The 14364-nt window shown below is 43.0% G+C and overlaps 1 protein-coding gene across 1 annotated transcript; it reads right to left on the reverse strand.

Moving 5' to 3' along the window:
- Positions 1-201: 201 nt before the first annotated feature.
- On the reverse strand, positions 202-11172 carry CXCL9 (C-X-C motif chemokine ligand 9). The gene is made up of 4 exons (XM_040967142.1): positions 11109-11172; positions 9631-9757; positions 8285-8386; positions 202-265 (listed from the first exon to the last, which is right to left on the reverse strand). The coding sequence occupies exons 1-4, from the start codon at positions 11170-11172 to the stop codon at positions 202-204; spliced, it is 357 nt and encodes a 118-aa protein (XP_040823076.1).
- Between the last annotated feature and the right edge of the window lie 3192 nt (positions 11173-14364).

Below are 14364 nucleotides of genomic sequence, written 5' to 3' on the forward strand. Positions count from 1 at the left end.
AGAGATGAGCTGATGTCAGTGAATTCCCCATTTCTTTGTTTTCAAAGCCTATTTGCCTGTTTTAAAAATTTCCGTATTAGGAAGAATCCGGTTCCTTTGTGACCCAAATGACATAAGCTGTAATGAAATGTCCTTAAGGAGCTGAACTGTCTTCTTCTAGCAAATAAACATAAGCTATCTTCTTCTGGAACATTCTTTTAGTTACTCTATCCTCAGGGACTTAGTTATAAAAGGAACGTCAGTAGCTTTCTTGGCTGTTCTCAACCTGAAAGACCGAGGGATACACGAACAATTGGCAGAGGAATAGTGTAACGTGGGAACTTTCTGGACACTGCTTCACATTACATTTGAAAGGGAATAGAGAAAGAACGAAATCCTTTGGAGTCATCTACATCGCATCTCATTGTAGTCAAAATAATCTAAAGCCAGAGTCAGTGTTCTCAAATTTTGGCAATCATAAACTGGTTCCTATGACAGTTTATTTTAAAGCATAAGCATATAAAGGAGTATGGGGGTGGTACTATAACAGGTAGCCAAGGGGAAGCATCAGGTGTTGATGAAGCAAAAACTACAGTGCACCTACTGAACACTGAGATGGGGCCGCGGCTTGGTGGAAGCTCCAGGTGTCATGGTTTCTTGTGTTCTACTCTGCGGGTGAGGGTTCCGCCAGGCAGAGGCCATGACACTTGCTTAAGGCTCCTCAGCCAACGAGTCCCATGGCTAGGGCAACCTTGGTTTTGATTTCCAGGACCTTCCTTCTACTTCCTTCTCCATGTTTCCTCCATTTAGAAGTCTGAAGTGGCCATGGGCTATAATATGGATGGCAACAGCTAACATTTGTTGATCAAAAATACAGTTGTGGGTGATGGTCTAGGTTGCATTGTGCTTAGGCAAGTGTTACATTGTTGGGAGAACAGCAGCTAACAGCTGGTGGGCCTCAAGGCCTGGTTAATTGCAAATCTGTGTTAACCATCCCAGCATGCCAGCATAGTCGGCTAGCCTATTCAATTTTTTAAATTTTGGATATATGGAGCAGGGAAGGTGCTGGGTCCATGAGTCCTGGGGGCAGGGGTTTCTGGTGGGGCCTGGGTTGCCTGGCTTGGGTCTTAGGCCCATCTGCGTGGTGGGTGCCAGGTCTGTGAGCTCTGGGATCAGGGAGGGTCCAATGGGGGTTCAGGGCACCAACAGCGCTGGGTGAAGCCCACTGGACACCCAACAGTATGCTTGTGGGGGCTTGGTATGTGGGTTTGCAGGGAGTCTGGGGGAAGCACAGGTGAGAACATGTGGGGACCTGAGGGCTTATGTTCAGGATTGCTGGTCTGACCACACAGTGCATGTGTCAGAATTGGGCCCCTTCAGTGGAAAAGACAAGCAGTTGACGGCAAGCAAGGTGCACATGGAGGATTTGTCAGCCCAGTGGGGCCTGCAGAGGTCATCTAGCACCATAGCAAAGGAGGAAGAGCAAAACAAAGTGGACAACTACCTCAGTTAAACAATCACAGCAAATGTCTGGGAGAACGGAGACTCTGAGGTCGACTATGTCAGCCAATGGACATTGGGAGGATTGCCTCATCCTTGGATCAGCGAGATCAATAGCATTTCAAAACTGCTGAAACCACCTGGGCAGATTCCTGGGGACATGGTCCGAACCAGGCACCCTAGGATGATACTGGGTGGCCGTTTCCTCTTTCCTGGGTACTGGGGCGGTTGGAAGGTTGGGTGTGGCTTTTCCCTTATCTGTCCCGCTTTCCCGAGAAATAGGAGGAAGAAAAAGAAGATTTGGAAACAATGATCTCGCCTATTTTCCCCTAACCCCTGATCCTTCCTACGCTGATTAACTATGTAAACATCATAAAAAATAAAAACGATTTTTCCAAAAAAGGTAAAATTAAAGTTATAGAAAAATACAAAGTGTGTTATTGTAATCCCATATCATTTAGATCCCCTGGAAAGCAGACATTGAGACAGAGGTGTGCCAGAAGTTTATTCAGAGTTCATTCCTGTGAAGACAACGGTGTGTGGAAGGCGGATTGTGATTCTGAAAGTTCAAGCAACCCAATGAGTTGCTCCCGATTAAAGGCCACCCTCGAATGGCCAGCAATGCTCCCTCTGTTCACAGATATGGGCTGGAGGCTGCCCAGTTGGAGTGTGGCCTCAGCTCACAAATGAAGAGGAGCCGACAGGGATGCATCTTACTGGCCCCTGGCAGCTGAGCAGCAAATTCTTGGTTGAATGATCATCCTGGCAGCACACCTGCATTGCTACTGCCTGACCCAAGTGGGCCAAAGTTTTCTAGCCTCCTGGAATTATTTCAGTTAGCCAAGGAAAGGGAACTAAGCCTTTATTCCACTAACTACAAGAAGACCATTATTCCCAAGAGTCTAAGCAAGACCCACAACTGAAACTGAATAGAAGGCAGCACTGTTTAAAGTTAATCATCCTGCCACAAGAAACTTCTCATTGGGTGCCTCTATCTTTATTCCAATGGTCCCTCCCCTCCTTACCTCCTCCATGGCTTCTTTTTTGGTCTGTCAGTAACCCACTATCCTCCTTGGCTGCCAGAGATTATTCCTGCTTCTTTATTATTCAGAGAATTTTGACCATTTTTGCTTTAACATGCATACTATAAAATTTCCCATGCCAGAATGGCCATCACCAAAGACTCCTAACAACAGATACGTGACTTGACCTGAAGTTAGTTGTGTCCAATCTTGTGGGAATGATTGTTGGCGCACCTTTCTTTCTTTCCCTCCTTTATTTATTTATTTGTCTGAGAAGAAGAGGGGAAGAAAAGCAAGAGCCAGAGAAAGGCAGGAAGAGACAGTTCCCAGCCATCGATTCCCTCCCTAAAGGTCCACACTGACCAGCGTGGGGCTGAAGCGGAAACTGGGAACTGGAACATAACCCAGGACTCCACGTGGGTGGCAGAAACCCAAGTACTCAGCTGCCTCTGCTGCTGCCCAACATCTGTACTGGCTGTCAGGAAGACGGAAATCAAGCCTTCCAACATGTGATGCAACTGTCTTACACGCTAGGCTAACACATTTTTTTTTTTTCAAGCAGCGAAGCTTCCTCCTCCCCTCTATTCCATGATTTATTATTGCATTTCTCTCATCCTTTGTCTTTTAGTTCCTTCCTCCTGAGCAAGTTCAGGAAGTCTACTCTGAGGCTTAAGGGATGCTGAGGACTCATGGCCTATTTGTTCCCAGTCTGGACACAGAAGGCCAAGGTGGGGCCTTGTACCTTAGAGGTGGGGATGCAAAAATTCTTTTCGTAGAAAAGAAAAAAGAGAAAAAGGAAACTCTTTATTAAAACAGTTACCTTAAAGCCAAATACTCTGGTCAAGAATAAGATCTCAGCCTGTCAAGGTTGGTCTTGCACAACAGCAATTGCAAAGCCCTGGGGAGGAAGGGAAACCAGTGTCCTTGACAGAAGCTCAGTGAGCAAGGGCATGGGTGGAGGAGCACAGGCAGAGAAGCAGGGGAGTTTTGATTCTATTAAAAATTTCAGGACTTAAAGTAAGTGGTGGCATTGTGTGCATTCTCTTTAAAGGATCCTCCTGTCTGTCCTGGGCAACAGTGTAGCAAGAGGGAAAGAGGCAGCAGGGAGATTAGGAGACTCCAGAAGTGGCCCAGGAAAAAGGCCTAGGATTATACAGACACAGAGAGCACCAGCCAGAAAGGCCTTGGTGGCATTCCTTCTGTGCATTTGCTAGTCCTGGGTGTGAGATGGCGGACATCCTCTGATGCTTGAAAGGCGCAGCAGACATAAGTGGTGGCAGTGAGAGGGGCTTGCAGCTGATCCAGAGTACTCCCAACCAGCCACAGTCTCTTCGGAGCCTGTTCCCCAAAACAGTCCTGAAGGCAGGAACTGATACACAGCCAGAAAGGTTATATAGTACACTTGAACCAACTTTATATAACTAGGAGGTAGTGGGTTTCTCCAATTCTAATGCAGGTGTTTCAGAATCCAGAATTGTAGTTCTCGCCATGGCATATTGCCGCCTTTGAGGGAGAGCCCTCATAGGAATGTTCGCTCACCATTAACAACTGTTACCTGTCTGGCCTCTCGAGTATGCCCCAAGTGTCCTGGCTGATGCTCTCTACCTAGTCCCAACCCTTGGGAGCCTCTGAAGTACACAATACTTGGGGCATAAGTGTTTTTTTTCCCGGCCTCTTAAATAATATCTCCAATATAGCTACTCAGAGCTTTATAACATTGTAACATATATGATGTTAAGAGATCAGGACAAAGATAATTGTAGTTTCTTGCAATATCTCTCATCAAAATAATGTTACCTTTTTAAAGATTATTTTATTGGAAAGGCAGATCTACAGAGAGGAGGAAAGACCGAGAGAAAGATCTTCTGTCTGCTGGTTCGCAAGTTTACCTTGCGGGTTCCTGGGGAGGAGATGTGACCGAAAAGTAAAGGAAGGACAGTGCTCCCTCGGACAACTGACAGTTCATTCCCAGAGTTACAGATCTTACACTTTTAATAAAACAATAATTCAGACACGATTCAGAATTGCATCATGCCTGGGAACAGAGAGTTCAAGGAAGTAAGAAGGCGACTTGGTCAAAGCATTATTGAAGTAGGAAGTAGATAAGGAATACTCTCTGCCCTTGGGCAACTGACTAGATAGAGCACAGATGTTTGCCTATCATCAAGGAAAGCACGAAAGCACACCCAAGCACTCACACTCTGGGTGAGAGGCCCTCTGCCTCCTCTTTCCTGGGGCTTCTCAATAGGATCCCACAGGCCTCTGCTGTCCCAGAGAATACATCTGATGGATGTATTCTGACACTGGTTCACTCCCCAAGTGGCCACAATAGCTGGAGCTGAGCTGAGCCAAAACCAGGAGCCAGGAGCTTCTTCCATGTCTCCCACATGAGTGCAGGGTCCCAGGGCTTTAGGCTGTGCTCAACTGCTTTTCCAGGCCGCAAGCAGGGAGCTGGATGGGAAGTGGAGCTGCTGGGATTAGAACCAAAGCCCATATGGGATCCCAGCATGTTCAAGGCGAGGACTTTAGCCACTAGGCCACACCGCCTGGCCCAATAGTGTTACTCTTAAGGATTAGAAAATAAGTTGAATTTCTCATTATTTCTGGTAAGTCAATGATGCTGTAAGACAGTCACATGGTATTTCCCAAGAAGTTTCTTTATTAATTAGGAGCCTTTGTGTTCTGAATCCCAATCAATGTTAAATCTTACAAGACAAAAGCTAAAAAGTAAATGAATAAAGACACATGAGAATTAACATTAAATATGAAATAGTTTAGGATGTTCAGGACAAAAAAAATACAAGATCAAGACATGTTTACTGATCCACGATCTATTTATTGATACCATTGTTTTATAACAAGGAGAGTATTTCAAAGTACAAAGTACAGATCCCAATACTATTTTGTGTTTTAAAGCTATTTGTTAAGAGAGTATACATATGTTCATAAATGATGATTACAGTTGGTCCCATATCGCAGACACTTAGTGAAGATAGGTGGTCTGTAGTTATTAGTTCTACATTGTCCATTTAATTTGTGAGATGCAATGAAATTGGATAGTAGACTCTTCTGGAACAGTCAGGCTTTTCATAGGGGATACATGCAAGGAGCTAAGGAGTTTTAAGATTTCATAAAGATGTTTAGGTGGGATCACTACCAGGCAGCACTTAAAAATCATGTGCAGTAGGAGGAATGGCAACATTTAACTTCTACTTGAAGGAGGGGCCTAAGATCTACAGAGGCCACCAGGAGATCAGCCATGCCTCGGCTCACTGAATGCACTGTTCTACAAGCTCTTGGGATCTTACAGTCCCCTTGACTCATATGAGAGCTGCTGTGGGATTTGATGATCACCATACTTTGCAGCTTCTGCAACAAGATAAACTGCTGGCTAAAATGAGTCTTTAACAGATCTTGATGGCCACACTGTTAATCCATTGAAAGCTAAAGTTTGCCAGGAATGGTATTGAAAGATTTTTTTTTTTTAATTGGGGTGGGAGCCACTGGCTGATCTTGATAGCCCCTTTTCAAGGAAGGTTCTATGATTTTGGATGTCCTGTAATAGCTTTTATGAAGGTAATTCACAGTATCCAAAAGGACTTTAAACAAGTGCTTATTTGTTGGAGAAGAAGCCAAGAAAACATCCTGTCATATTAAGATAAGGATGTTGCCTCACATCCTAATCCCTGCAATGACATCAGCCTGAAGATAATGAAGAAAAGAGGTTCCCAGGAGTTAGACAACAAGGAGTGGCCACCAAGTAGCCAGTGCTGCCCTGAGAAGCTGATCTCATTATCTTCCTATTTGTAACAACTCCAGTTAGGAACTCATTTCAAACCTAGGATATGAGGCATAGTGGCAAATGTCAGGCAAGAAAACAACAACTCTTGCCCTGAAGGAAATGAAACTGAGGTTGGAAAGAGAAAGGAAACAAATGGAAATTATTTAGATAACTATGAAGTGCTCACCATGTGGTACTGAACACAAATGAAACAGGAGTTTTAAGATTGTGTTTGGGTGTGGAGGGAGGCCTTTCTGAGGAAGCAGAGCTTGAAAAACTGAGCATTGGAAAGTGAATGGAGGGAGGATGAGTGGGGCGGGTAGCATTCCTGTGGAATACTGGGGCAAGACTGAGGAGTGGGCTGGGTGCACCGGTCCTGAAAGGGAGAGCCTGACTACCCACGAGAGGACTGCTTTGCCCGAGGCAGAGGAGAACCACAGACAACAACATGCTCCTCTGTGCAGGACACATGCAGTCACGTGGCCACAGAAGCCAGAAGATTCTGACTGCCAAGCACTGGTCGTCTCCACTAGTGGGTCCTGTAAGGCTTGCAGGCTGATTCAAGCACACGTGCAGCTTAGTAGAGTCCAGCTCAACTAAGCCGTCTGGCTAACCAGAACACTACAGGTTTGGGGAAAGCTGACTAATAACACTCATAACCCTCTCCTGGGGTTGCAGGTTGTGGCCCTGCATGTCTTGGACTGCTCTCTCAGGCAGCTGCTACGTGTGGGTGCAGTAGTGTGGCCATCTGTCCAGATGTGGATATTACTACAACCATGTTCTTAAGCACGATGAAATTCAGAATGCTGGGGGTGGAAAGACAGAGATGACTGCAGAACCTAACAATTCTTAAGGTTTGGGTTTTTACATCAACTTCAAACTTCAGTTATAATTATATAATAATGCTTTGCATGTGTTCTAGTCAGATTAACAAATTACGTATTAGTATCCACTTTTTGGAATTTATTTCTGCATAATTTTAAAAAAAGATTTTGACAGAAAATATTAGTTGGTAAAGTGATCCTCACAGAATTTGCTTTTGATGAGGATGTTGAGACTTCTTGAATTTCTTAACTTTTGGAAGTTTCTTCCCTTTCTTTGCCTTTTTGTTTAGGCTAACCTGTATGGAGAGAGTATAAAAAGGTAATGTTTTTTGATTTTATAATCTTTTCCTTCCTGGAGTATATTCAGACCCCCAAACTGTGTTGTTCATCCTTAAGACTGGATTCACGTTAACTTTACTCTCTGTCTAGAGGAGGAGGCACCAACATTCTAATTGCTCTGCTTGAATCTCTTCTGGCTTATTACTACCCTCAGTGCAACCCTGCTCACCACCCACCTCCTCCAACTACAACTCCCTGAGGTTGGTACTAACCTCATTCACTTTTTATACCCGAGGAGGCTGAGGTTTAGGCTGGGTAACTTGCCAAAGCAACACAACTGGTATGTGGTAAACCACTAGACAGCTCTTAAAAACCAACTCCACAGCATGTCATGCTGGAATCTTCTTGCTTTATTGTGGTCTGCTTTTCTACCTTAATCACACCACATCCTGCAAACAAACCTCAATTCTGTTAGTTACGGCTTCCCGAGCACAGCAAGCTTTCTTACGATTCCATTCTTGTTCATGCTGTCTTTACCTTTCTTGTGAATTCTTAACCTTCGAGATCCAGACCTAACACATTTGATCTGAGAAGTCTTCCTAATACTTTCACTTCAATTCTTTGCCCAGTAAAATTAATTACCTTTTCCCCCATAATCTTCAATATCCTGTACATTTTTATTTTATATTTCACCTACTGCATTACAATTGCTATGCATTGTCATAAAACACCCGCTACAGAAAGTACTTTTTTTTTTTTATCACTTTTGTATCCTCAGTGTATATCACTCAACTCAATACAATCTGAATTGATGAAACCATGAAAAATATATCCTTAAATTGGACTATCTGGATTCTTTGCCTTTCATAGTTTTTTTTCTGAAAGAAAAAAAATTTTGCTCTTTCTTTTCACCAACCTGTTTTTTCCACTTTTTCACCAATTCCTTCACATCTGTAGAATCTGGGTTTAGACATGTTTGTTCCCCATTCTTCTTTATGGCACTGCCAAAGAAACAGTAATGAGATATTTTTGCTTGCTAATAATTTAAGCATATTTTTTGCAAGTAGTGAAAATATGTATAAATATTTTCTTAAAAAATGTAAAAGACAGAGAAGTCTTCCAGTTCATTCTCCCAATTGGCCACAATGGCCAGGGCTGGGGCAGGCTGAAGCCAGGAGCCAGGAGCATCATCTGGGTCTTCCATGTGGGTGCAGGGGCCCAGAGACTCCAACAATCTGCTGCTTTGTCAGTCTCATTAGCAGGGAGCTGGCTTAGAAGTGGAGCATTTGGGACTCAAACTGACGTCCAACCACAATGCTGGCATTATAGCTGGCAGCTTGAGTTGCTAGGCCAAAAACAAGTCCCTCTGAATTTTCTAACAAAATTAATAAGAATATAATAAAATGTTTTCCTACAACAAGACTTGCAGACTGGTGAGTTTGAAAAAAATTACATACATCAGCCCCTTCATGAATCATTTCCAGATTGCTTTCTTTAATTTCTCTGTACAGTCTGAGAATGGGGATAGCTGTTCCATTTGTCATCTAGGATTTATGTACTAAAATACTTAAAATATACATATTCCTTAATCTAATAATTCTAATCTGAAGTAAGATGTTAATAAGAAAGAATTAAAAACATAATACTGTCACAATAGAAGTTTGAAAGTAGCAAAAAATTGGAAATAACTTACATTTATAAAAGTAGACATTGGTCATATAAATTATGATGTATTCATATGATAGAATGCATCTTGGCCATTAAAAACAACATTAGAAAAAATGACTTTTGTACAAGATTTAGTGGCATAAGAAAACAGCTGTGTTTACAGTGTTAATAAAGAAGCAGATTATCAAACTATACGTGGTATAGATTTTCATTGTATATATTTAATATATATGCACATATATAGTGTCTAAAGCTGTACATAAAAAACGAATCAGGAAGATTGGGAAGATTAAGCAAAGGGCCAATAGCATTTATCATTGGATAGTTGATTTTAAGTGACTTCTTGTTTTCAGTTGTCCACATTAAACATTGAATCACTTCAACAATATATTATCTCTGGTTCCTAATTTCTACCAGGAATCCCATTATTTTAGAAGAAGAAAAGGATGGAATAGACCAGATTCATGGAGGTGATAGCCATCTGAATTTTCCATGTTATAACGGGCAAGCACAGTGGTCACACTAAATTCAGTGTCTCTACCAACATGACACGCGTCCTGGATGAGAGTTTACTTACATGATCTCAGTTTTCATACAGTAAGGGCTTGGAGAAAACTGTTTAAGGTCTTTTAAGGATTGCAGGTAGATCTTCTCCTGGCTGGTATTGATGCAAAAACAGCGTCTATTCTTAATGATTCCTATTCCTGTGGCAAATAGAGAGAGGAGAGTGCATGGATTGAAGGCAATGCCTCAGTGTAGGTGATCCATCAAAATGGCACATTTCACTTAAATATGACTACTGTTACCATCTACTGAGTATCCACAAATCATTGCCACAAACCTTTGGAGTAGGCACTGTTGTCACTTCAGCAAGATAAGGCTAACAAGAGGTTAAGAAAAGAATAAAGTCATGTGACTTTCAGAGGGTTGGGGCAGGATTTCAGCTCTAGTCATTCTGAGTCCAAAGGTGGTACTCTTAGCATCTCACCATACAATCTTAGGAGAAAAAAAGACTTTCCAATACCTGTTATAGGTTGAACATAGAGATCTATAATTTATATGTTTATATGTCGGTCAAACTTCTTTTTAAAAAGATTTTTAAAATTTATTTGAAAGAGTTAACAGAGAGAAAGAGAGAGAGAGACAGGTCTTTCATTGCTGGTTCATTCCCCAAATGGAACAATGACTGGGGGTTGTACAGGGCTGAAGCCAGGAGCCCAAAGCTTCTTTTGGGTCTCCTACATGGGTACAGGAATCCAAGTAATGGGGCCATCTTCTGCTGATTTCCCAAGCACATTAACAGGGAGATGTTTGGAAAGTTGAGCAGCTGGGTCTAGAACCAGTGCAAATGTGGGATGTTGGTATCATAAGGAGCTTAACCCACCACACCACAATGTGGCCCCATGAATCAAGTTTGTTAAGGAACTTCAAAATCTACGTATTTATTAACTAACTTTAGTTGGTATTGGGTATGTACCTCTACTTACAATAGCCAGTTTCCATCTTCATCCTCACTCATCTTCCTTTGAATATTTAAACTTGATAACCATTTAAAAGGTATTGCCCTTATATGTTAGTTCTTACCTTCATTCAGTGCATATTTATTCAATGCTTTTTATGACACATATTAACCACAAAATTTCCATTTTATGGGTGAAAAAACTAAGTTTAGAACGATTACTAACCTAAGCTAACAAAAGTAGTAGACAGATTAGGGGAAGTCTCTTTGATAACCTAATATTTCCTTAATTTGTTAATCATAGACCTGGTTATTAAGAAGCAGTCTCAAGGTAAAATACAAAGACAATTTAGGAGACACAGCCTATCATCTTATCTCATAACCAATAAACTTCAAGAACCGCTTAAAGGAATTCACACAGCTACAGTAAGGGCTGTGCTAGACTTGGCAAGGGCAAGTTATAACCTCTGGTTAATCAGTTACATCAGCAAGAAGCTTCTTATACGTGCAAACCACGAACTCCAGCGGCTCAAGAGGCCTCTATAGTGCTTCACACCTCTGACTTTAACAACCCAGTATAACTCAGAATCCCTTACCTTCAACTCCAATCAGAATCAGCAAGGTGATGCCCAAGACGAAAAGAACACAACTTTTCTTCATGGTGTCGGAATGGAATTCCTCTAAGTCACTTCTGTGTGGATCTGAAGCCTGAGCAATTCTTTACAAAACATGCTCTCAGGAATCATATTTATTTAGGAATTCTACTTTCTTTTAGGACTCTGATTGGCTGTTGTGCTTGGCTGAGTAAACAAATCACACACTGTTTTTTTGTGCTGGGGAAACCCTACTGTCAGATCCCAGGGAGTTTCTGCATGTTTTATTTCCATTTCACATAAATGGGTAGTTTATAGTAAGGGATGTGAAACCAGCAACACCAGTAGCCTTTAGCACACCTATCAAGCGCACTGGGTTGAAGGACAGGTAATACAATGGCTCTGCTAACACCATAAAACAAGGGCTGGAAATGCGGTTTCCATACAGGAAATATTAAAGTCTGGATAAGTACTACATTTTTTAAAGTTGTTTACTATTGTTTTAAAGATAATTATTTTTATTTTTGATGATTAGGGTGCAAACAGTCAAGGGCGACAGGAAGGTCGTTGCGATCACTATTTCCATGTTCTTTTTTTTTTCCTTCCTGTATCTGTATCTCCCAACCACCTCCGCACCCAGGGATGGAGGACAGCCACCTGGTGCCATCCCAGGGTCCCCGATGTGGGGCATGCTCCGAGGGTTGACTGCTATTGTATAGTTTTCTGTGAACATGTGGCTATATTTATCTATTCTAATGTTGCTCATCCAACAGTTTAAAGCACCTTCATTCCCACCATAGCACCGGCCCCTAAATTTCTTCTTAAAGAGAGAAATTAAATTCTAAGAAATAAGATTTCATTAGGGAGAGTTGAATTTTGGTGGGCCACTAATTTCTGCAGCAGTTGATATTTTTTAGCCTTCTGAGAATCAATGTTTGCCTCCCTTAAAGCAATACTGCCTTCTCATCACACTGAGGACACAGGCTGTGGTGTAAAGGAAGGTCAGACTTCGGCGTTCTATGCCTCATTGTGTACATTTTTGCCTGGTTTATATATGGATTATTAATGGTTAAAAAAAATAAGAAACTCTTTGGAATTAAAAAAATACACTTGTTGTGACCTTTGATATAGCTTTATTGATTTGGTTATGATGTGACATAGGGTAGGGTAGGGATCAGATCCTAGCTTTGTCATACTAATGGTTGTGTGCAAAATACTTCGCTTTCCTGAGCCTCAATTCCTTGATCTGAAAAGCACCATTACTAACTAACCTGTTAAGCATAGTATCAACTCTGCCTTGCCAACTGCAAAGCACCTCAGTTAGTGGTTATTCTTCCTAACAAAGAAAAGAGGACTAAATACATCTTTAGGGCTTACCACGACCTCCTCTACTCCCACCACTGGCAAGCATTGTATTATTAGTTGCTATGCAAGCATTATCTCCTCACCCCTCACTTTTCCCTGCTTCCCTCTATCCTCCATCCCCCACTACCCTCCCATTTTGCGGAGCTCCAGACATGCGTGGTCAGGCTCTGCCACATGCTCTCCTGACACCACTTGCTCTCCTGATTGAGTCAACATCCATAGTAACGGCTCCTTTATCTGTGATCCTTTGAGTAACACTGCCTTCCACAATTAGAAAGAGTCATGCCCAGATATAGTATTGAGGATAGTCCCTGGCACAGAAGGTTCTGGAAGCCCATGCGGATGCCGGCTTTGAGGGGCTCTGCGGCTGCAAGCCGCTTTTGAAGCTGACGCATGCGCACACTGAACATGCCGAGACTCCCGGCCTTCGAGAACCTTCTTCAGCTGGAGGTTAAAGCTGGTACCGCCTCGCTTGTGCTGCTAGCTGGTGTAGACGCTGCAGGCTGCTGCTACTTGCACTGTTCTGACGGAAGGCAAGGAGGAGAATACCCGGGGGGCTGGGGAGAGGTACAGCAGTTGTGTTCATGGGATCTCTCCTTGCCGACCCCAGGCCATTCTACAAATTCGGGGTCCCAGGAGGTTGAGGAGGGCGCCATTTTGTCGGTGGGCTGGCAGGCAGTGGGGGCTGCCGGGCGAGACTGTGGGAGAGCCGTGGGTGACCGGGACAGAGGCCCCTGGGACCGGAGAGGCCAGCGGCCACTTCCTTGTGGGTGGCAGCGCAGCTAGCGGTTCTGGGGCCCAGGGGACGTTAGGGGATGGTCGCTCCCCGGCAGCCTAGGCCCCTTCCTGAGCCCCGTTTCCCATCAGGGTGAAAGGAAGGAAAACCCCACAGAGCATCTGTCCATGTAGAGGCAAAACGGAACCTTTTCAGAGAAACAGAAACTTGACCCGAGGCTGTTGGCGGGCAGCCTTCACAGGCCTGGGAGACCAGCCAAGGATTAGCAGGACACAGGACACAGCTGACAGTTACGCGTTAACTTGTAACAGTCTTTAGCTTGAGTAAATTCTACTCCAGGTCTCCCTCTTTGCTTCCTCTCATTTGACTGCCAGAATCAGCTGTGATGTTTCATTAGGTTTTCATATGACGGCCCCTGCCTTCTGTGCTTTTAAGGTTTTCTTTTGGGGTAAGTTGAGTCTTGCTTTTACTTGTGAGAAGGGGAGTTTCTCTCCTAAGGAGACCTGCAGGCCTGTTTCTTGTCTCCGGGATGGGACTTCCCCTTTGTGGCTGCTATTAAATGGAGTGCTGACTTGAAATAGGTTTATTTCTCGAAAGTCGCTGTAAACTCCAGCTGTGCCTCGGGAGTTTTCACTTCCCCCGTCCCTTTCCCTCCTGTCACGAAAGTCATTTCCCCTTCCTTCCTTAGGAAATGCTAGCTATGGGATGCTGTCTGCAAGCAAACCCTAATTTTCAGGTAGTTTGACGCCCTGTCTCTTTGGTCATTAAGAAAGGAACCAGTTCTAATTTGGCTAATCTTGCTTGCTGCCTTACTGGTATCATGATGAATCTAATATCTGCCTTGTCTATCTAACTGTCTAATCCCCCTTCCCACGTACCCCTCTCTCTAGGTTTAAATATCATGGAAAGCTTAAGAACTGAGTTACACTAATGGAGAAACTATCTTGAGGGAGAGCAAGCTAGTTCCAAGAACAGCCGTACCCACCATTGACAGCAAGGAAAGTTTTGCTGACTTTGGAAGTCAGTTGATAAATAACCATAATCATTAAGAAATTATCCTGAAAGGGAGAAAAGATTTCAGTGGTCAAAATATTTGTATTTATGTGAAAGAATTTAGTTTTAAATTGCGTATCTGAATAACTTTACAAGAAAAAAAAA

This window comes from Ochotona curzoniae, unplaced genomic scaffold, assembly GCF_017591425.1.
Source record: "Ochotona curzoniae isolate NIBS_2020 unplaced genomic scaffold, NIBS_Ocur_1.0 scaffold_4506, whole genome shotgun sequence".
Classification (NCBI taxonomy): Eukaryota; Metazoa; Chordata; class Mammalia; order Lagomorpha; family Ochotonidae; genus Ochotona; species Ochotona curzoniae.

What these genes read in the sequence shown, in the direction of transcription:
- CXCL9 (XM_040967142.1), bottom strand. Translation starts at nt 11,172, where the DNA reads ATGAAGAAAAGTTGTGTTCTTTTCGTCTTGGGCATCACCTTGCTGATT. An exon ending in TGTATGAAAACTGAGATCAT is followed by an intron (nt 8,387 to 9,630) that starts GTAAGTAAACTC and finishes TTTCTTTGGCAG; the next exon opens with TGCCATAAAGAAGAATGGGG. An exon ending in CAGGTTGGTGAAAAGAAAGA is followed by an intron (nt 266 to 8,284) that starts GCAAAATTTTTT and finishes TCGGTCTTTCAG; the next exon opens with GTTGAGAACAGCCAAGAAAG.